Source organism: Mobula hypostoma, chromosome 7 (assembly GCF_963921235.1).
Source record: "Mobula hypostoma chromosome 7, sMobHyp1.1, whole genome shotgun sequence".
In the NCBI taxonomy this organism is placed as follows: domain Eukaryota; kingdom Metazoa; phylum Chordata; class Chondrichthyes; order Myliobatiformes; family Myliobatidae; genus Mobula; species Mobula hypostoma.
Window position 1 is genome coordinate 58,734,628 of NC_086103.1, and position 21,567 is coordinate 58,756,194.

A 21,567-nucleotide genomic window follows, 5' to 3' on the forward strand; every position below is an offset into this window, starting at 1 on the left:
TGCCCACCCCGACATAAAACTTAACTGTCCTATAATTCCCAGTGTTATCCCTATTACCTTTCTTGAAGAAAGGAATAACTTTTGCCACCTTCCAGTCCTCTGGCACTATTCCTGTAGCCAGTGAGGATACAAAGACTTTAAATTTTAGTCTCTCAAAATGACTCTCCTTTACAACATTCATCATAACTGTAACTGTAAGCTGTGTTTAAGTGATGAGAAAGATCTAGCGGACTGCAGCAATGTTTTGAGTGAAACTGACAGACTCCATTGAGTGGCTTTGACTGCTGGGAGTTACCCTGTCCCCCTCTGCTCTCACAAGAGGCTCATCAGCTTTCATTTCTGAGCAGCATTGGAGAATGCAGTCATGGTACAAGAGAAGTGTCGCGCTGTTGTTATGTTCAGGGAAAGCTTGTATCTCACAAGATGGAGCAAGGAAACCACCATTTAAGATAAAAAGGGTGCATGTTATCACACAAAGAAACACTTGGCAGTGTTATTGAACTGCAAAGGAAGACGGTAGTAAGACCATGATGCTGACTAATAATGTGCATATAGTTATTGAGTTTAGTTTAAATTTAAAGTCTTTGTATTCTCACTGGCCAAAGGAGAAGTGCCAGAGTACTGGAATGTGGCAAAAGTTATTCCTTTCTTCAAGAATTGTATGAAGGAACTTTTCACAAGACTAAATATTCCCTCATGGCTGAGATGGAGCTGTTTGCAGCTGGTGAATACCAGTGACAGACTGCAAACCTACTAACATGTGAATTAGAAGTAGAAATAAGCTATTCAGTTCCTTGACCCTGCTCCAATATTAAATAAAATCACTGCTGATCTGATTGTAACTCAAATCTATGTTCCTATTTAGCTGTGAGACTCTTTCATTCCATTGCTTATCTATCCTTGCTTTGAACATATTCAAAGATTCTTCTCTTTATAGGACTAACAACTCTGAGAAAACATTCATCTCTGTCTTAAACGTGCAATAAAAATTTTAAAAAGTAGGAAATATGATCTGTACATCTACTATGTCAAGATTTCCATTTATGTTTCAATCAAGTTTCTTCATGATCTTCCCAATTGCAGCGGCTACAAGTCTAGTCTGATCAATTCTCCCTCATAGGACAATGTGTTCTTATTAGTATTAGTCTAGTAGATCTTCTTTGAAGTGTTTCTAATGCATTAACCTTCTTCTTTAGATACTGTACACAGTGATCCAGATATGGAGCTCCATCTCACATCACAGTGATCCATCTCTCACTGCCCTACATAACTGAAGCATGACCTCCCTACTTCTGAATTCAGTTCCCCTACGGCAATAAAGTATAACATTTTGTTTGTTTTTCTATTTGCAGTACTAGTATAATAGCCTCTTGTGAATCATATACTGGGGCACACAGATTACTCTACACATCAGAACTCTGCAGTCTCTCATTGCTTACCTAATGAGCTTCATTTTAATTTGCTTTGCAAAATGGACAATTTTATATTTTCTATAGTATACGCCATTTGTTTGATCTTCTCCCTCTCACTTAGCCTTTGTAATCCTTTTGTAGTCTCCTTGCATCTTCTTCGCAACTAACTTCCCCATCTATCTTGATATTTGTTGTGACTGTGATCAAAGTCACTGGAGAGACACTGAAGCTGGTGATGTAGAAGTTTTTATTCATCACAACAAGCAGGCATCATTCTGGAGACACTTTTGGTAGAGGCTCGCACAGCCAGAGGTTCATCACATTTCTATGCCCTTTAGATCAAAGTTAACAGGAGGTGATTCAATACAACTTCAATAGTTACAATGACATTGTTTACTTCAATACTTCGGGTTGACAAATGATTTCTTTGAAATACATAGTGGAAGCACATTGTAATTGATAAAACACATCTGAAGGTCCAAACTCTTTTAGGAGAAGCTAATTAACACAAATATTCTAAAAGCTTTTGATGGCAGAGAGATAGACACCCAAAATCAATTTTGTCATGGCTGTCTCTGAGTACACAAATATCGGAAGTACACAAGAGCTATTGATTGCCTATACGTGTGATCATGTTTGATATGCTAAGTGACAACATCCATCTGGTCTGCCAACTTCAACTAAAGTCACAATAATGCAAATAACTTAGCCGTGTTGCCTGGTTGGATGCAAGCCGATTGACACAATTCCATTGTTTTAACGTTTGAACTCATGCATATGCAGACGTCTCATGGTCACCATTTTGCAAACCATATCTTAGTCTGTGGGCTTTTAAATTCAGCTTACAGCTTGCAATTTACAATAAAAACGAAGGCTGGTTCTTGCTTTAATTAGTATTTGCTATATTCACATAACTTCAGAATACTGTCTAAATCAGAAATCTGTTCCAGGAAGGCTAAGCTTTAAGGAGGATCTAATCAAGTTGAGCAGCAAAAATGCCTTTCACTTTGGATCCCTTCCCTAATTACTATCCTATCCTATCACAAACAAGAGAGAATCTGCAGATGCTGAAATCAAAGCAACACACACAAAATGCTGGAAAAAGGGTCTTGGCCTGTAATGCTGGTTGTACTCTTTTCCATAGATGCTGCCCGACCTGCTGAGTTCCTCCAGCATTTTGTGTGTGTAACTAACCTATCATGTCTTTCTGTGTACCTATATCTGAACTATCACCTCTAACTGGCTATCTAGAAGTCTAAACAGAGATGCCAATAAAACATTCCCAAAATTTGATTGCATCCTGTTCTTAGACACTTCTGTCCTCTCAAAGTCAACCAATCATGAAAATGCAGCTTTGTCATTCATGTGTTTATTGCCTCATTTGCTGCTGGTCCATTGCGGTTTATGTCTCCTTATCTTTGCCCCTTCAACATCTGATAGCTAAAACTCAGCAGTGTCTTTGAGTAATTACTCTGCGGGCAGGGCACAGTATGGTAATACTGTAGCAAGTTCACTGGCAACAGTTCACATTCCATGCCATGACAGTGGATTGTCAGAATAATCTAACAAGGCTCTCAATGCCTTTGATCGATGTACGAGAGTGGTCGCTATTCAGGTGGCTGCAACTATCTCATGCCAGTGGTATCCACTCCCAGACTGTCCTTTTGATCACTGACCCAACCACTGAAATGGCCCAGCTCATTTCTGTTCACTCCCAGCCAAGCTGGGGTGGCTGCCTTCAGATGCTGTGTGCAATTTCTTCTCGTTCTTGGTCCGCCTTGTAATCAAGGTTGTGGAACTTGAAGTCTGTCATAACTTTAATCCTTTCCAATCTATTTCTAATATCTTTCTATTTTTATCTATCTATATAAATGATTATCTGTCTCAGAGAACAGGCCTTTATTACAAAGTACCATTACCATAATTCTTCATGCACTTTTCATGGCTTGCTGACATGCTCACTGTATGTCTTCTGCATTCACATTCCTGTTCTCTTCCATCTGTGGGTCTACTTCCATCAGGAGTGGTCAGATGTGACGCAGCAGGCTGGTATTCTTCACTTAAATTCTCTGTAATGGCATTGTTGCTGAGCAGACTTGATTGTTTGTTCTGTCTGTGGGGGTGACAAGAAGGAAAGTCATACAGTTTAACCTGAGTCCAATGTTTCTACAGGCTGTTTCGCAGGTGTTATTTGTCTAAAGAGCTATGTGTGGTCTAATCCACCTGGGAGCAAACCCTACCTTTTTAGACTGCTCCCTTACCTCGCCATGACTTGGTCACATGGCTGTGGGAGGACTATCTTCTCTCCCTCTGACATTTTCTGATTAGCAATACGTTGCTGCTATTTTGCTTGGTCCCTCAATGCATTAATCCAGTTACAATAGTCCTTCACATCTCCATATGATCTTACTAAATTGGCTCCAGTCATTTCTTCTTCCTTATTTGCAGTGTCTGTTTACTCACATTCCTTTTTTCCCTTTGTCCCATCATTTCCACACTCATTTCCTTTCTCTCCCCTTGTTGGTGTGTTTTCAATTGCTGCTACCTCTGCAGGAAGCTGCACTACTTCTAACAGTTCTTGACTGTTTTTGACCTTTTTGGACCTCCTGTCATGATTCCCACACATTGTCCTGTCTTCCCTCCTTGCTTGGGGCTGCTGTCTCCCTATGGGCTATGTTGTCTGCTCTGAGGGTCATGCATGCTGTCTGTCCTGTGTTGTCCACATTATTTCTCCCTTTCTTGAGTCTTGCCTTACTTAGTGTGTCTACCCGCAGGATAGAGTTTGGGAACACCCAAAAATCCGCAGTAAGATGCATTTCCTGAGTCTCAAGTACCTGACGCTCACTTCTCTCTAGCCACATTTTTTACCCCCTACACTGTAAATTTGTTTCTCCACTCATGGGCAGGGGTAGACCAGTTATTGTTATTGATAATCCTGTGTCTACTAACATATCACATCGCTGGACCATTAATATACCTTCTGTGTACATCCATCAGTAATCAGTACTAGCAATAGATGTTGCCACCAGTTGTTTGTATGACCTGGATGCTGTCTTCACTAGCTATGTAATTTGATTAGCAATCGAATCGGACAGAGATGGTTCTGGCCTCCTCCATCTGGTAGAACTAGTCCTCACCCTCAAAAATTTTCCTTCGGCTCCTCTCACTTTTTCCACACTTGAGGTGTAGTGATGGGAACAACTATGGGCCCCAGCTATGCCTGCCTTTTCGTTGGCTAAATGTTCCAAGCCTTCCCCTGTAATGCTCCCCAACTCTTCCTCTGCTACATTGATGACTGCATTGGTGCTGCTTCATGCACCCATGCTGAGCTTGTCAATTTCCAACTTGCACCCTGCCCTTAAATTCACGGTCCATTTCTGACACATTTCTTCCCTATCTCGATCTCACTGTTTCCATCTCTGGAGACAAATGTCGACCAACATCTTTTATAAGCCTACTGATTCCCAGTTATCTTGACTATACCTCTTCTCAATCTGTCTCCTGTAAAAATGCTATTCCGTTTTCTCAGGTCTTTCATTTCCATTGCATCTACTCCCAGAATGAGGCTTTCCTTTCCAGGACATCAGCGATACCACCTTTCTTCAATGAAGGGATTTCCCTTCCTCCACTATTAGTTCATCCACATCTCCTCCATTTCCCAAACATCTGCACTCACCCCATCCTTCTGCCGAATTAACAGTGATAGAGTTCCTCTTGTCCTTACCTACCATCCCATGAGCCTCTGTTTCCAACATGTCATTCTCAGCAATTTCCACCATCTCCAAAGGAATCCTACCCCTCCCCCAACCGCCCACTTTCCTCAGGGCTCCCTCCACGATTCCCATGTCCATTCATGCCTCCCCACTTATCCCTCTCCTGGCACTTATCCGTACAAGCAGCCAAAGTGCTACCTGCTCATTCACCTCCTCCCCCACCTCCATTACTGGCCACAAACAGTCCCTGCAGGTAAGGCAACACTTTACCTGAGAATCTGCTGGAGTCGCCTATAGTGCCCTGTGCTCCAGATGTGGCCTCCTCTACATTGCTGAAACATGCCGTAAATTGGGGGACCACTTCATTGAGCGCCTCCGTTTCATCCACCAAAAGCAGAAATTTTCAGTGGCCAAGTATTTTAATTCCAATTCCCATGCCTGTCCAGACATTTCGGCCATGGCCTCCTCTTGTGCCATGATGAGGCCACACTCAGGGTGGAGGACCAACACCTTGTATTCCATCTGGGTAGCCTCCAACCTGATGGCATGAATATCAATTTCTGCTTCCAGTAAAAAACATTTCCACCCCTCTCTCTTCTTCTATTCGCCAATTTGGCCTCTTACTGCTTCTCACCTGCATTTACCTCCCCCTGTGTCCCCTCCTCCTTCCCTTTCAACGATGGTTCACACTCCTTTCCTATCAAGTTCCTATTGTCCAGTCCTTTAACTTTCCTACCCACCTGGCTTCACGTATCACCTTCTAGCTATACTGTTTCCCTCCCTCAACCTTTTTTAATCTGCATGTCTACCCCCTTCCTTTCCAGTCTGAAGAAGGGTCCCAGCCCGAAACATTGACTGTTTATTAATTTCCACAGGTGCTTCGTGACCTGCTGAGTTTCTCTAGCATTTTGTGTGTGTTGCTCTGATTTCTGCCTGTTTTGGTGAGTGATTCTCTGACTGCCTACCCTTTTTAGGACGCTGCTTCCAAACATGGCCTGAGAGACCACAGCTGTAGCATATCATCTCCTTTACTCTCTATGTTTATTCCAGCAGTATCTTGCTAGGTGCCCTGATTACTGGCACACAGACCAAGTCCCTTGTGTCTTCACAGCAGCTACATCCACTATAATTGCTTTCTGACTTCTCGTTCCCCTCCTTCGGTCTGTCTCTCTGGCCCATGATTCTATCGCTGGGTAGGTCGATTCCTCTACTCTCCCCAAATCTAAAACTTCCTGGTGGGCTGAGATCAGGCCTTCTTTCTGCATTTTCAGGAAAACTGGATCATCCTACCTTAGATTGTCCAACCCTGAACACTCCTCATATGCTTGATATTTATGCTCTGCATAATTTATGGCAGGCTTATCAGTTCTCTGAACCATGGACATTATCGTTCCCCAATTACTCTCATCTCCCCTTAGTTGCTGCCTCACTTCTCCCTTAAAGAAGCGATATCTATCTTCATTACTGGTATTACCGGTAGTTGTTCATGTACCATGCTGCACTCCCTGAGGCATACTATCTCACATATTCCTCGGGCATTTCACTTTAACCAACTCATGTATACCTTCGGGGTGCATCTAGCTAATTTCAATCATTTTCTCGAGCTTGCACCAAAATTCTGAATTCCTATAAGCAGCTTTAAGTGAGGGCAGCTCAGACAAAATGCTCTGCTTCTCTTCAGGGGTGAGGGGCGTGTGAATGGTAGTAATCAGTGACGAGACCTGGCTGCAGTCATCAAGTTTCTCCACCTGCTAGAGTCTGACCTCAAAAGGTGTCATCCTAATATCCTGTCCCTCAAATATCTTCACAATAATTCCCATCCTAAGCAAAGTTTAAAAAAAAGATTAAAATTATACAATACTTAATTTAAAACTTGGAGAATGTCCTCTGCAATCTTCAGCTTTTGTGCCACTAAACTCATGATGCCTATTGTATTCCCTTGCATTTAAGACTCTTGTTACCAAGGTTTTAGACTTATTCTAAAGCACACAAACACACTCTCAAGCAAGTATGCTACTATACTGTTACCCAAATGAGTATACACACACTCCTCTGGCATCCTGAACCGTCAGGAACCATCTTCTACAACTACCCAAAAATATCCGGTCCCTTACATAAACACACATACACACACACACCTTGTATATCTACCAGTTCAGCTCTCTGCTGTATTTTTTGATGCTTCAGGATCTGAACAGATGTAAATGTGGGTGCTACTCATAAAAACACTTGCCCTCCCCTTATGCTGCTTAAGTCACTGGTCACACAGTGGGCGATGGACTTATCCTAGATGAGCCCCCAAATACGTCACATTTTTATACTCTGAAGATCAAAGTTAACATTAGGTGATTCAATATAACTTCAACAGTTACAATGACATTGTTTACTTCAATACTTTAGGTTGACAAATGATTCCTTTGAGATACATAGTGGAAGCACATTGTAATTGCTAAGACACATCTAAGGGTCCAAGTGCTTTTAGCAGAAACTAATTAACACAAATATTTTAAAAACTTTTGATGACCAAGAGACAGACACCCAAAATCTATGTTGTCAGGGCTGTCTCTGAGTACACAAATATCATAAGTACACAAAAATCATTGATTGCCTATACGTGTGATCATGTTTGATATGCTAAGTGACAACATCTGCCTGGTCTGCCAGCTTGAACTACGTTTGTAAAGTCACAATAGTGTAAGTAACTTAAAGCTGTGTTGTCTGGTTGGATGCAAGCCAATTAACACAACCCCATTGTCTTAAAGTTTGAACTCATGCATCTGCAGACATCTCATGGTCAGCATATCTTAGTCTGTGGGATTTTAACTTCAATTTACTGCTTGCAATTTATAACGTAAAAATGAAGGCTGATTCTTGCTTTAATTAATATTTGCTATATTGACATAACTCCAGAATACTCCAAAACAATCCAAATTTAGCAACCATTTACTTAGTGCCTTCATTCATTATTTATATAAATCGTAAAAAATTTGAGGCATCAACACCAATTCCAGTAACACACCTCTCATTACAGCCAAGAAAAAAAGACCTATTTATGCCTCCTGTATGTTCCCTTTAAGTTGGCCAATTGTATATTCATGTTGATATATTATCTCCTGCATTATGAACATTTATTATCAACCATAACCTTTGATATAGACCTGAGCAAATGTCTCTAGGAATCCAATTATGTTAAATTCATGGGTGTTCCTTTATTCACAGCATGTTATTTCTTTAAAGAGCTCCAATAAATTGGTAATACATGATTTAGTATAAAATAAAATCAAGTCTGCACCACTGAAGTCCAAATATTGTGAGCAATTCTGAACTATTGCATAATAAATGTTTTAGAAAAGTAATAGAACTTTAACTGTACAAAAATGTATGTATTTTTTAAGTGTCACGTTAGAAATGTCTAGAACATAAGACTCATTAGGTCCAATATATTCTAAGCAATTTTTTTTGTTAATTTCAATACCTGCTCTTCTTTCTCTACTTTAAACAGCAATCTAAAATGCTCCATTAAGGTTGCAGGAGTCTTTGAAAATATACTGTACATGTTTTTATTCCGAAAGGTAATGTGTTCCTCACCTTTAAACAAGAACTGGAAGATGCATATAAAGTGTATTGTGTCAACTATGACAATATCCTCCAACTGGAATCAATGTATAAGAAGAATGAACATATTTGGAAAGAAGTTCTAGAAACTCTGACCGCAGTAAGGTAAGAAACTTGAAAATTCTTATCTAGTTATATTTGTGAAGATTTAATTTTTAAAATATGTATATGTAGAAATGCATTAATTCAAAGTTCAAAGTAAATTTATTATCAAAATACATATATGTCACCATATACAACCTTGAGATTCATTTTCTTGCAGGCATACTGGATAAATCCAATAACCATAATAGAATCAATGAAAGACCGCTCCCAATAGAGTGGATGACCAGTGTGCAAAAAACAGCAAACTGTGCAGATACAAAAGAAAAAGAAAGAAATAATATGATAAATAAATAAGCAATAAATATTGAGAACATTAGAAGAAGAGTTCTTGAAAATGTGTGCAGAGGTTGTGAGAATAGTTCAGTGATGGGGCAAGTGAAATTGAGTGTAGTTATCCCCTCTGGTTCAAGAAGCTGATGGCTGAGGTTTAATAACTGTTCCTGAACCTGGTGGAATGAGGAAGCTCCTGTACCTTCAGCCTGATGCCAAAACAAGAAGAGAGTGATGGGACATATGTACAGTGCTCCTTCAGTTAGCATCTTCTGGATGTATCATGAAACCATATATTTCACTTCTTTTATGTCCCTTATGTGTGTTTTTTCATCTTGAATGTGATTCTGGATCTGTTGGAGCTTGTGAGTTGCAGTTTGGAGATTGTTTGCAGTCTTCAAAATGATTCTGGGAGGTAGAGACAGCGTGAATGAACATCATTGTGGGAAGGCTGTGGGGTGGCACGTGAACCAAAGCTTGACTCTATTTTGCCAATTAAATCTTCCATTGTTCACCGATTAAAGCGACCAGGGAGATTGAAACATTGAGATGAATGAGCAAGATGAGTGTCAGCTGCCCGCCTTTTGATCGCTGGTGGGTTCACTCTGCTACGGAGGGGGAGACTGCCATTTTATCGCTGGTGGGATCACTCTGCTACGGAGAGGGGAGACTGCCATTTGATCGCTGGTGGAATCACTCTGCTACGGAGAGGGGAGGCTGCCTTTTGATCGCTGGTGGGATCACTCTGCTACGGAGAGGGGAGACGGCCATTTGATCGCTGGTGGGATCACTCTGCTACGGAGAGGAGACTGTCGTTTGATCGCTGGTGAGATCGCTCTGCTACAGAGAGGGAAAGGTCTGCTGCTGGGCCCGGAGAATGTTACCCAGGTTTTCTGCGTTTTGGATATGGACTTGGTCTATGGACTTTTTTCTGTTTTATTGTTTTTTTAATATATTCTGTGTTTTTTGCTGGATCCTTCTTGTTTTTTTTGTGTGTGGGGGAAAGGGATTTGGGAGTCAATGTGCCTGTTCCATTTTTGTTCAGTTTTGTGCAGGGAGGAGGGATTTGGAAGTTGATGATCATGCGCAGTTCTTTTCTTGGTTTCATGGCTATCTGGAGAAGAAGAATTTCAGAGTTGTATGCTTTGATAATAATAAGATGATCCTTTGATAACCTGGGTGGTGGTGGATGATGGATGCTGCTTTCGTTCAACAACACTCCATATAGATGTGCTCATTGGTGGGGAGGACTTTACCCCCGTGATGGACTGGGCCATATCCTCTACTTTTTGTAGGATTTTGCATTTATGGCTATTAGTGTATCCATACCAGACTCTGATGCATCCCTTCAATATACTCTCCACCACACATCTATACAAGTGCATCAAAGTTTTAGATATCAAGCCGAATCTATACAAACTTTTAAGGAAATAAGGATGATGCTGTGCTTTTTTTTTTGTAATAGCACTTAACATACTGGGCCCAGGACAGGTCCTCTGAAATGATAACACTGAGGAATGTAAAACTGCTGACCCTCTCCACCTCTGATCCCCTGATGAGGACTGGTTTTCTCCTTCTGAAGTCAATAATCAGCTCCTTGGTCTTGCTGATATTGAGTGAGAGAGGTTATTGTTATGACACCACTCTGCCAGATTTTCAATCTCCCTCCAATTATGCTGATTCAGCCTACAGCAGTGGTGACATCAGTAAACTTGAAAATGGCATTGGAGCTGTGCTTAGCCTCACAGTCAATATAAACCGAGCAGAGCTCGGGGCTAAGCACACAGTCTTGTGGTGCACCTGTGCTGATGGAGATCATGGAGGAGATGTTGTTGCCAATCTGAACTGACTGGGGTCTGCAAATGAGGAAATAGAGGATCCAATTGCACAAGAAGGTGTTGAGGCCAAGACCACCAAAGTGAGAGGTTAAAAATCTCAGTGAAAGCTCCAGTCATTTGATCAACACAGGTCTTTAGTACTCGGCCAGGTACCCCTTCTAGGCTGGGATATTTTCCAAGGGTTCTCCCTCCTGAAGGATGGGCTCACATCAGCTTCAGAGACTGAAATCACAGGGTCATCAGAGGCTGTAGGAGTTTGCGATGGTTTCTTCATGTTTTTATGGGCAAAGTGAGCATAGAAAGTACTGTGCTCATCTGAGAGCAAAGCCCCTGAGATAGATTGGCTGGTTGAGTATTGTTGCAACAACAGCCTTGCATGCAACATCGGTCAGACCAAGGAACCAACTGTGGAATTCAGGAAGGGAAAGTCAGTAGAACATCCACCGGTCCTCATTGAGGAGTCAGCGGTGGAAAGGATGAGGAGCTTCAAATTCATGGGTGTCAACATTGCACAGGATCTATCCTGGGCCCAGTGCTTTGATGCAGTCATGAAGAAGGCATACCTTGATTGGCACCCCTTCCACCATCCCACTTTTTGCACCAGCAGTGCACCATGAGAACAATATGTATCATCTAGGTGCACTGCAGCTTATTATGTCAAGTATTGTGAAAACACCTCCCTAATTCCTGACCTTTACCATCAAGAAGGACAAGCAAAGCACGTCTATGAAAACTGTCATCACCATGGGGCCTCTTCTTGATGCAGGAAGATAAAAATTACTGGGCCTGCCAATGAAACCTAAATCCTGTAAATGAATGAATGTGTGGAAAAAATATCCCACTCCTATGTTTTTGATCCTGTTAAATTCTATAAATTAAGCACAATTCCACACAGTAGCCACTGGGTGGCTCTTTGAGACAAAGGTTTAACTCCACTAGTTATTTGGTCATCTTTTACTCGATTTTGTGCTTTTATTAAATATGACTGACTTTTTTGAATCTCTAAGATTGTGCTTGCTTATCTAAACTCCAGTGTATTCCTTCTTCTGCAGACTTCAGAGATCCTTTCTTTTCTGAATACTTTAAAATGGAGAGACAGATTAAACTTCTCTATATTAATTAAACTCTCTCCTGATGTTATTCTAGTGGTGCATAAACATAACAGGAAGTATAATGAATATTTTGTTAAATAATATTTAGCTACAAATTAATCAGTTTGAATTGAATGTTAAATCATATGATACCATCAGTTTGAAAATGTCTGAAAAGAAATCAACATTACAAAGTCTGACATAGGGAAATACAGTTTCCTTATTTAAATCATAGTTCATAGTTGTTTACTGTTCATTTATTACCATTAATGGCATTCAATTTTCATCACTTTCAAATATATATAATGCGGGTTACAGCTAACCTTATCACTATATGACATTGAATGGAAACACTGGGCTTTTATCAACAAGCAGGTGCCTCATTGTCTAAAAGTATTTTGCTAACTCTGGAGGATACACGCAGAGAAGACCAGTTTTGATGAACAAGTACATGTACTTCAGTCCACCACATTTCCACTGTTGCTGATCCGTAATCCCTTATATTCTTTTGGAATCTAGGTGCTGCTGACAAACTCAGCAATTATTGTCCAAAAACAATTTCCCCAGAGGAGGTGCTGGTGAGTTATCTTCTTGAGCTGCCACTTTGCTTTTGGTGGAGGTTCTGTCCCATGTGTGGAATCCCAGGGTTTTAAACCCAACAACAATGAAGGACTGGTGATAAATTTCCAATTCAGGGTACTGAATGTCTTGGAAAGGAACTTGCAGGTGAAGTGTTGTCATGTCAGCTGCCCTTGCCTTTGCTGTCAGAGCCGCAGAATTGGGAGGTATCAGCAGAGTGATTTGAAGTAGCTGCTGAGAATTTCAAAGGTGGAACGTGTTAGAGTCACAAAGGTAGAGAAAACTCATGTTCAGAGTGATTGATGTTGTTTCTTGCACAATGTCAAACTCTTTGAGAATTAAACACTCATTCAGGTGAGTGAGGAGAATTTCATCATACTCCTAATTTATGCCTTGTAGATGGTGAAGAGGTATTGGGTGTTAGGAAGTGAGCTTTTCCATTGGATACCCAGTCTCCGATTTGCTCTTGTAACCAGAGTATTTATGTAGTTGGTCCTGCTGTGTTTATGGTGATAACCCAAAATGTTGATTGTGGGTGAGTTGGCAATGGTACTTCAGATTCTGATTTTTTTAAAATCATGTGCATGGAGACATAGACTGAAATGTGCCTTTTGTGTTAACAACCATCACTCCTAAGGATGTGCTGGGACAGCCTGCAAGTGTTAGCACATACTCTGGTGCTAACATAGCATGCCCATGATGCCTGACAAAATGACATAGGACACAACAAAACAACAGCAAAACAAGCCCATTTCCTCTATCCTACCACCCACCCACACAACTCCAACTCCAGAACCGGCCTCCCATCTTGAATGTCCAGGCTTCAGCCACTGGGCTCTTGACTTCTGGACTTCTGATGGACTTTCATGCTTTGATTTTCAGTATCAACTTCTGGATTAGCTGATGACAGGAACCAGATCATCATGCCTTGTTCTCTGGGCCTACTGACTCCGGTCTGACCTCCAACTCCTCCACATCCCTGTCTTTAAACTCCAACTTGACCCCTAACTTTCCCCTCACTGTCCCCAAACCTATCCCTCGGAACTTCAAAAACAACCAAGTCTGAGCCATGATCTCAATGGAGACCACAGCTCGGTGGCATTTTACTATTGAAGATTAATGGTTGGTAGTCAGAAATTCCTTTTATTGGAGCTGATGATTGACCAACATTTCTGTGGCATGAAAGGTGCTTGCCACTTTTAAATCATGATTAAATGTTGTCTAGGTTAGCTGCAAGCAGGAATGGGCTGCTTTTTTCTTGGGCAATTGTGCACTGTTCAATATCACTATTATTAGCAATCATCATCACTCCTAACCTTATGATAGAAGGATCAGCTGAAATTGCTTGGTCTTAGAATACTGCATTGGTGCCCTGGTTTTGGGATAAAGAACCTTTCACAACCACAATTTTTAAAATTTATTTCTAAAACCACTAGTGTTTTTCCCTTTGATGCCATTGACAAGTTTTACCAGAGCAACTCAGTGCCTTTTTCAGCTAAATACTGTCTTGAAATTAAAGGTAATTACTTTCACCTCAGCTCAGGAATTCACTCTTTGGTTTCTGTTTAATCTAAGGATGTGATAAGGTCCTACACCAAATGGTCCTGGCACAATCCAAACTAGGCATCAGTTATTAAGTGGTAATGAGGTTGTTAACTTATCAGATTCTTTGTTTTGTGAGTGCCTGCAAGAAGATGAATGCAAGGTTGCATACAGTACACACACTTTAATAATAAATTTGAACTTTGAACTTTAGTAATCCAACATCTTAGAATTTGAAAGAAGTTTATTTAAAATGGGCATACCTACAAGTACTAGCAGGTTGCCCTCGTAATGTTAATGAATATTGGGACCCAGATTTGCTTTGGCTTTGGACTTCCAAGTTTGTGGACTACTGATAACAAAGATCCATTATGTGTCTGTAAAATGATCATAACCTGTTTCAATCCTCAAAAGATTGAGTCTACCCCATTGCCCCATTATCACCATGATATTATGGTGAGAAGGCGGGGGAGTGGGACTAAATGGGAGAATGGATCAGCTCATGATAAAATGGCGGAGCAGACTCAATGGGCTGAATGGCCGACTTCTGCTCCTTTGTCTTATGGTCTTATGGATATTTGTTTCAAGGTCTGAGCTGCTGATTAGTCATTGAAGAAATGTTAATCTACTGAGGATCAATGTTAGTTTATGGTTGACATGCCTTCTGTTAAATCATAAAATTCAGTTATGTTATCTTGGATGGAGAGCAACAAAAAAGTCCATGAGAGACAGAAATCATGATTGATCGCAGTTGATAAACAGATACAATTATGTGTGGAGGGAGAGACAGAATAAATATAAAGCAAGTGAAGATTTGTGAAAAGCTCAGTAACACTACAGGATACTTTCATTTTGCAGTTGATTTGTATTTGTGAAACATCAGTAACAGCCCACAATTGTGATGCAAAAAGGATTTTGTTAAAATGATTTTTTAATATCAGTTATGAGACCTGACTAAAATGTCAGAGTAAGTTCTCTCCACTTTCTCTTTTAGGTGGTTTTACTTAAACAGTGGCAGCAGATACCTCACTCATGTTACTGATGCTAGAAAAAATAATGACATTCCTTACATTAGTATGATAGAACAGAAAAGCTAGTGGTATTTTTTCACTGTTGACATTTTCAAATGAAATAACAGAAAATAAACCTTTTATTGTTCTTTACAATTTGCAACATTTCTAGAAAGCAATTGATTTCCACATTCTTGTCCTTCTGCTGAAACTGTTAACTCATGCTGAGTTTTATCTCTTGGACATAACTAGACCTTCAGACATTCATTGGTCTATTCTCCATAAACACTAAAAGTGAGTTATCTGCTATCACAATTTAACATGCTCTTTTCGACACACCCACATTTCTACAAGTCAAGAGAGCCACCAGGATCAGAGAAATAGCTGATTGTTATGTCAGTGGTTGTTTGGTGGAATAATACCACCCTAAATATTATGTCAAGCTCAAAAGTCCAATGTTTCTATTACAGGTCTGTTATTCTAGAAATATGCTGTTCAAATCCTGCCAAAGTACTAGCAAATATTAGTTTAGTTAATTAAATAAATTAACTGCAATATTAACTGTTAAACTACAGATAATGGCAAACAATACACCGCTTGCCTCCCTTCAGGAAAGGAAAGCTGATACTCTTACAGGGAAAACAACAGAAATTCTGCAGATGCTGGAAATTCAAGCAACACACATAAAAGTTGCTGGTGAACGCAGCAGGCCAGGCAGCATCTCTAGGAAGAGGTGCAGTTGACGTTTCAGGCCGAGAACCTTTCGTCAGGACGAAGGGCCTTCCTGATGAAGGGTCTCAGCCTGAAACGTCGACTGCACCTCTTCCTAGAGATGCTGCCTGGCCTGCTGCGTTCACCAGCAACTTTTATGTGTGACTCTTACAGGGAATACTGTTTTTGACATACTAGTTTACAAATGAAATGCTGTCCTGCCTCTGTGCTGCTTCATGACCCATTGAATCAACTGTACTAATATTATTTCAGACCTACGTTACATTTAAAGGGCTATCAGTAGTGAAGTTTCATAAAAAATATTAAAATTACTAAATGAAACAATACTCTTTCAGTTCACAGTACTGTGCAGGACTCTTAGGGACATACTGTGCCTATGAGGAGTACCAACCCCTTAGAAGATTTCATATTTTATTGTTTTACAATATTGAATCACAGTGGATTTAATTTCGCTATTTTGACACTGATCAACAGAAAAGACACTTTCATGAAAACAAATTTCTACAAATTGGTCTAAGTTTATGACAATTATTAAACACAATAATTGCATAATTACTCCCCCTTTCAAGTCAGTACTTAATGAATGCACCTTTGACATTAATTACAGTCTTGAGTCTGTGCAGATAGGTCTCGATCAGCTTTGCACATCTGGACACTGCAATTTTTCCCCATAATTTTGTACAACACTGCTCAAGCTCTGTCAGATCGCATGGTGATTGTGAGTGAACAGGTCTCTTCAAGTCCAGCCACAAATTCTCAATTGGATTGAGGTCTTGACTGTGACTTGGCCACTCCAGAACATTAACTTTGTTGCTTTTAAGCCATTCCCGTGTAGCTCTGGCTTTATGCTTCAGTTCATAAGTGGTGATAGCGGTATCCACATGGTGTGTTGCCTCCCAGGTGCCATGGTACGGGATGTCTTGGATTGGGTGCAGAGTACAGAAGGGAGAGGGTGACCAGCCAGAAGTCTTTGTACATGTTGGTACCAATGACATAGGTAGAAAAAGGGAGGAGGTCCTGAAGAGAGAATTCAGGGAGTTAGGTAGGAAGCTGAAAGGCAGGACTTCTAGGGTAGTAATCTCAGGATTGCTGCCCATGCCATATGCTAACGAGCGCAAGAATAGGATGATCAGGCGTATTGATGTGTGGCTGAGAGACTGGTGTACGGGGCAGGGCTTCAGATTCCTGGATCATTGGGGCCTCTTCTGGGGGAGGTATGACCTGTACAAAGAGGACGGGTTACATCTGAACCCAAAGGGGTCCAATATCCTAGCGGGCACATTTAATAAAGCTGTTAGTGGGGCTTAAACTTATTTGGCAGGGGGATGGGTACCAGAGTGATAGGACTGAGGAAGGGGAAAACAGAAATAAATCAAACATAGCATGCAACAGAGATTATAGAAAGAACAGGCAGAAGATGAGGCTTAATCAAAGCCAATGGCATGAGTTACAGGGCAATAGAAGCATGGTGCAGTTAAAACAGAAAGCAACAGATACTGGACTGAGAGTGTTGTATTTGAATGCACACAGCATAAGGAATAAGATGGACCATCTTGAAATTCAGCTACAGATTGGCAAATAATATGTTGTGTCCACCTCTGAAATTTGGCTAAAGGCTGGCTGCCATTGGAAGCTGAACGTCCAAGGATATATGATATATCAGAAAGATAGGTTAGTAAGCAGAGGGGTGGTGTGGCTCTGTGTATAAGAAATAATGTTAAATCATTGAAAAGAGATGACATAGGATTGGAAAGTGTAGAGTCTTTATGGGTTGAGTCCCTATAAACCTCCATCCCCCATCAAGAGGGCCTTAAGGCTCCCTGCTTCTTTCTGGACAATAGATCCAACTACTTCCCCTCCACCACCACTCTCCTCCATCTGGCAGAACAGGTCCTCACCCAGAACAATTTTTCCTTCGGCTCCTCCCAATACCTTCAAACCTCGCATGGGTCTTAGCTACGTCTGCCTTTTTGTCGGCTACATGGAACAGTCCATGTTCTAAGCCTATACCGGCGCGGCTCCCCAACTTTTCCTCTGCTACATCAATGATTGCATTGGTTCTGTTTCCTTCACCCATGCTGAGCTCATCAACTTCATCAACTTTGCCTCCACCTTCCACCCTGCCCTCAAATTTACTTTTTCTGACACCTCTCTCCCTTTTATCGATCTCTCTGCTTACATCTCTGGCAACAGTCTATCTACTGATATCATTTATAAACCCACTGAATTCTCACAGCTAACTGAACAATACCTCTGTCACTTGTAAAAAAAAATGCCATTCCCTTCTCTCAGTTCCTCTGTCTCGCATCTGCTTTCAGGATAAGGCTTTTCATTGCAGAACAACTGAGATGTCCTCCTTCTTCAAATAAAGGAACTTCCCTTCCTCCATATCAATGCTTCCCTCACTCCAATCTCTTCCATTCCATGTATATCTGCCCTCACTCCATCCTCCTACTGCCATACCAGGGATAGGGCTCCTCTTGTCCTCACGTACCATACCACTAGCCTCTGCATCCAGCACATAATTCTCTGTAACTTCCGCCATCTCCATCTGGATCCCACCACCAAGCACATCTTTTCCTCCCCCCCCCCAAACTTTCAACTTTCCCCGGGGATTGGTCCTTACACGACTCCCTTGTCCGCTTGTCCCCACTGATCTCCCTTGTGGTACTTATCCTTGCAAGCCGAACAAGTAACAAGTGCCACACCTGTCCCTACACTTCCTTTCTCACTATCATTCAGGGCCCCAAACAGTCCTTCCAGATGAGGTGACACTTCACCTGCAAGTCTGTTGGAGTCATCCAGTGCTCCTGGTGTGGCCTCCTGTATATCTGTGAGACCCAACATAGATTGGGAGACCACTTTGCCAAGCACCTATGCTCCATTCGCCAGAAAAACCAGGATCCCCAGTGGCCACCCATTTCAATTCTACTTCCCATTCCTGATCCCATTCCGACATGTCAGTCCATGGCCTCCTCTATTGCGGTAATGAGGCCACACTCAGGTTGGAGGAGCGACACCTTATATTCTGACCGGGTAGCCTCTAATCTGATGGCTCAAACTCACTGATTTCTCAAACTCCTGGTAATTGCTCGCCCCACCTTCTCCTTCACCTTTCCCCATTCCTCTTTCCCTCTCTCACCATATCTCCTTACCTGTCCGTCAGCTCCCTCTGGTGCTCCTCCTTTTTCTCTTTCTTCCATGGTCTTCTATCCACTCCTATCAGATACCCCCTTCTCCAGCCCTTTATCTCTTTCACCCAATCACCTTCCCAGATCTACTTCGCCCCTCTCCTTCTCCCAGTTTCACCTATCGCCCACCACCTTGTACTTCTTCCTCCTCTCCCCTCACTTTCTTACTCGACTTCTCCCCTTCCTTTCCAGTCCGAAACGTTCTTGGCCTGAAACATTGACTGTTTACTCTTTTTCATAGATACTGCCTAGTCTGTTGACATTTTGTGTATATTGCTACCAATAGCATAATGCTCTTGATTAATAAATTTAAACTGCAGTTAGTATATTGAATGGTTCAGATTGAATATATAGCTGATGATTTGCATCCATCAGCTATAGAATATTTTTTGAAGCATGTCACTCTTCTGCTGCCTCAACCATAAAAGACGATTTCTTCCTCAATAGTTAATTAATATTGTTACTATTTACCATTACGGCAAATTTACTCCTTAAAATGAATTAATTGATTAAGAGGTATTATTATGTCCCATGGTTGAGAATTGTACAATAGAAATTCAGGTCCTTTCTTTTGATTAAAGTTCTACCAAGCAAATTTATAAGTTAATATTTTAAGTATTCATTTAAGGATGAAAAATAAACATGCAATTAAACAATTTTATGGGTCCTGCTCCAGGCCTGTAGAGGCCAAAGAAGGAGCATGTTTGTTAGTGTGGAGATAAATTGGTTTCTCCTTAACTGTTGAGCCAAATGTAATCCAACATATTAAAAGCAAAGTTAATCGCATATTAAGTTTTCAAATTTGCCAGTGGCTTGGCTTATTGCACAGACTCCTATTGAATAGTAATAGCCAAAGCTTTTCTTAGCAATTGCCTTGGCAGTGTTTTCTCTGTGTGATTTCTCAGCATCATAGATGTAATCTTATTTGACAGTTTATCTTTTGGAATTTTTTGGAAGTAGTATAAGAAAGGTGATATTAAGATGGGGTATTTTAAGCGGTTAGATGCCATCTTCATGTATAAAGAATAACCAAATATAAAATATAATTTCTATCTTTTCCCAATAGGTCAGACACCGGTGCCATGGAATTGACTTTCTACTTGGTGATGCCAGTCCAGAGGATATTGAAATATCAACTGCTTTTAGAAACTATCTTGAAAAATACACCACAATCAGATGAAGGTTATGCTGCACTAGAGAAAGCTATCAGAGCCATGCAAGAAGTTAATATTAATATCAATGAATACAAGGGACAACAAGAAGTAGGTATGAACCACCCTCTATTCTTTCAGCACATTTGCCTCCTCCTAAAGGTTTCCACATCACCACTTTTTCTTGTTGTGGTTATAGGTAAAGTTAGAAGCAGATCATTGCATTGATAATATTGCCAGTGCACTTTGCAAGTAAGCCATAAAAGGAGAAATTTGTCCTCGGTTCAAATAGCATAAGTCATTAAGATTATACCAAGGAAGTGGAGAAGCTTCATGTTTTGTCAAATGCAATTTTTGTATTCATTTTTGGAAGGTGCTAGGTTGTACTGTAAGGCTCACAAGAGTGCAGGCATTCATAAACGACACATACACACGTCTGTACAAATACCCACCTGGCAATTTCCAGACATTAGTGCCCTTTGAGCAATGAAACTACCACCAGTGAGGATTGTTATTCAGATGTCTGTGCAGTTTCCACTGGACTTCTGGGAAAACTCTGCTACATCTCCTCCATTTAATACATTGTGCAGTCATTCTCCTTGGCAGTAACTGAAAATGTAATGCGTCATGATCCTTTAAGGGCTGCTTCCTAAGGTCAGAGTCATATTACCAGTGACCTCTATGCTTCTCAGAGTAGTGTTACTTGAGATAGCATACTAGCTTTGTTTTGGAATTGGTGCTAATTAATTTCATATTTTTGTACCAGTAATGGAGAGATTATTATCAATAAATCCATAAATGGTATGCCTAAGTTCTTACTGTTTTGGATTGCATGATTAACAGCAGAAGCTGCTGTTGCAAGGTTTATATTACTGTTTTTTTCCACTCTCCCCCACCACTTCTCCTTTGCTCTTTGATTGTAGCTTCAGAGAGCATGAGGTTCTGCCAAGTGGAACAATCATGAATGAAATCCTCTCAAGACTGTGCAGGCCAGTGATAAAGCATGCCTGTTTGTGTGCAGTAGAATTTCTAATTTAGACTCTTCTCACAGAGTGTGAGGGTGACCTGGATTTTGACTTTGAGAGCTGTACAAGCATTTCTTTTTCTTTGCCCTTAGAGATTTGTCAAGCAAGGCCCCAGTACAAATCCTTTGGGAAGCACCAGTTGCTTCCAAATTGAAGTAATACCCAGTATCTATTCCATCTGTCTTCTACTACCTAACTAATGAACAACAAATTACTTTAAATTCTTTGAGTTTATTTTTTTTATCAAATGTTCCTTGTGTGGAGGGCTTTGCAAGCCTTTTCTTCAAACAAAG

At 40.9% G+C, this 21,567-nt stretch overlaps 1 protein-coding gene across 10 annotated transcripts in view; it reads left to right on the forward strand.

Annotated features, from left to right (window-relative positions):
• arhgef37 (Rho guanine nucleotide exchange factor (GEF) 37) overlaps positions 1-21,567 on the forward strand; it is a 200,101-nt gene that overhangs the window by 127,558 nt on the left and 50,976 nt on the right. For all 10 annotated transcript variants that reach the window (XM_063053480.1, XM_063053484.1, XM_063053487.1 and 7 more), the window contains 2 exons: positions 8,698-8,845; positions 20,165-20,364. In XM_063053480.1, coding sequence (XP_062909550.1) covers positions 8,698-8,845; positions 20,165-20,364 — 348 coding nt within the window. The remainder of the gene's footprint in view (positions 1-8,697; positions 8,846-20,164; positions 20,365-21,567) is intronic.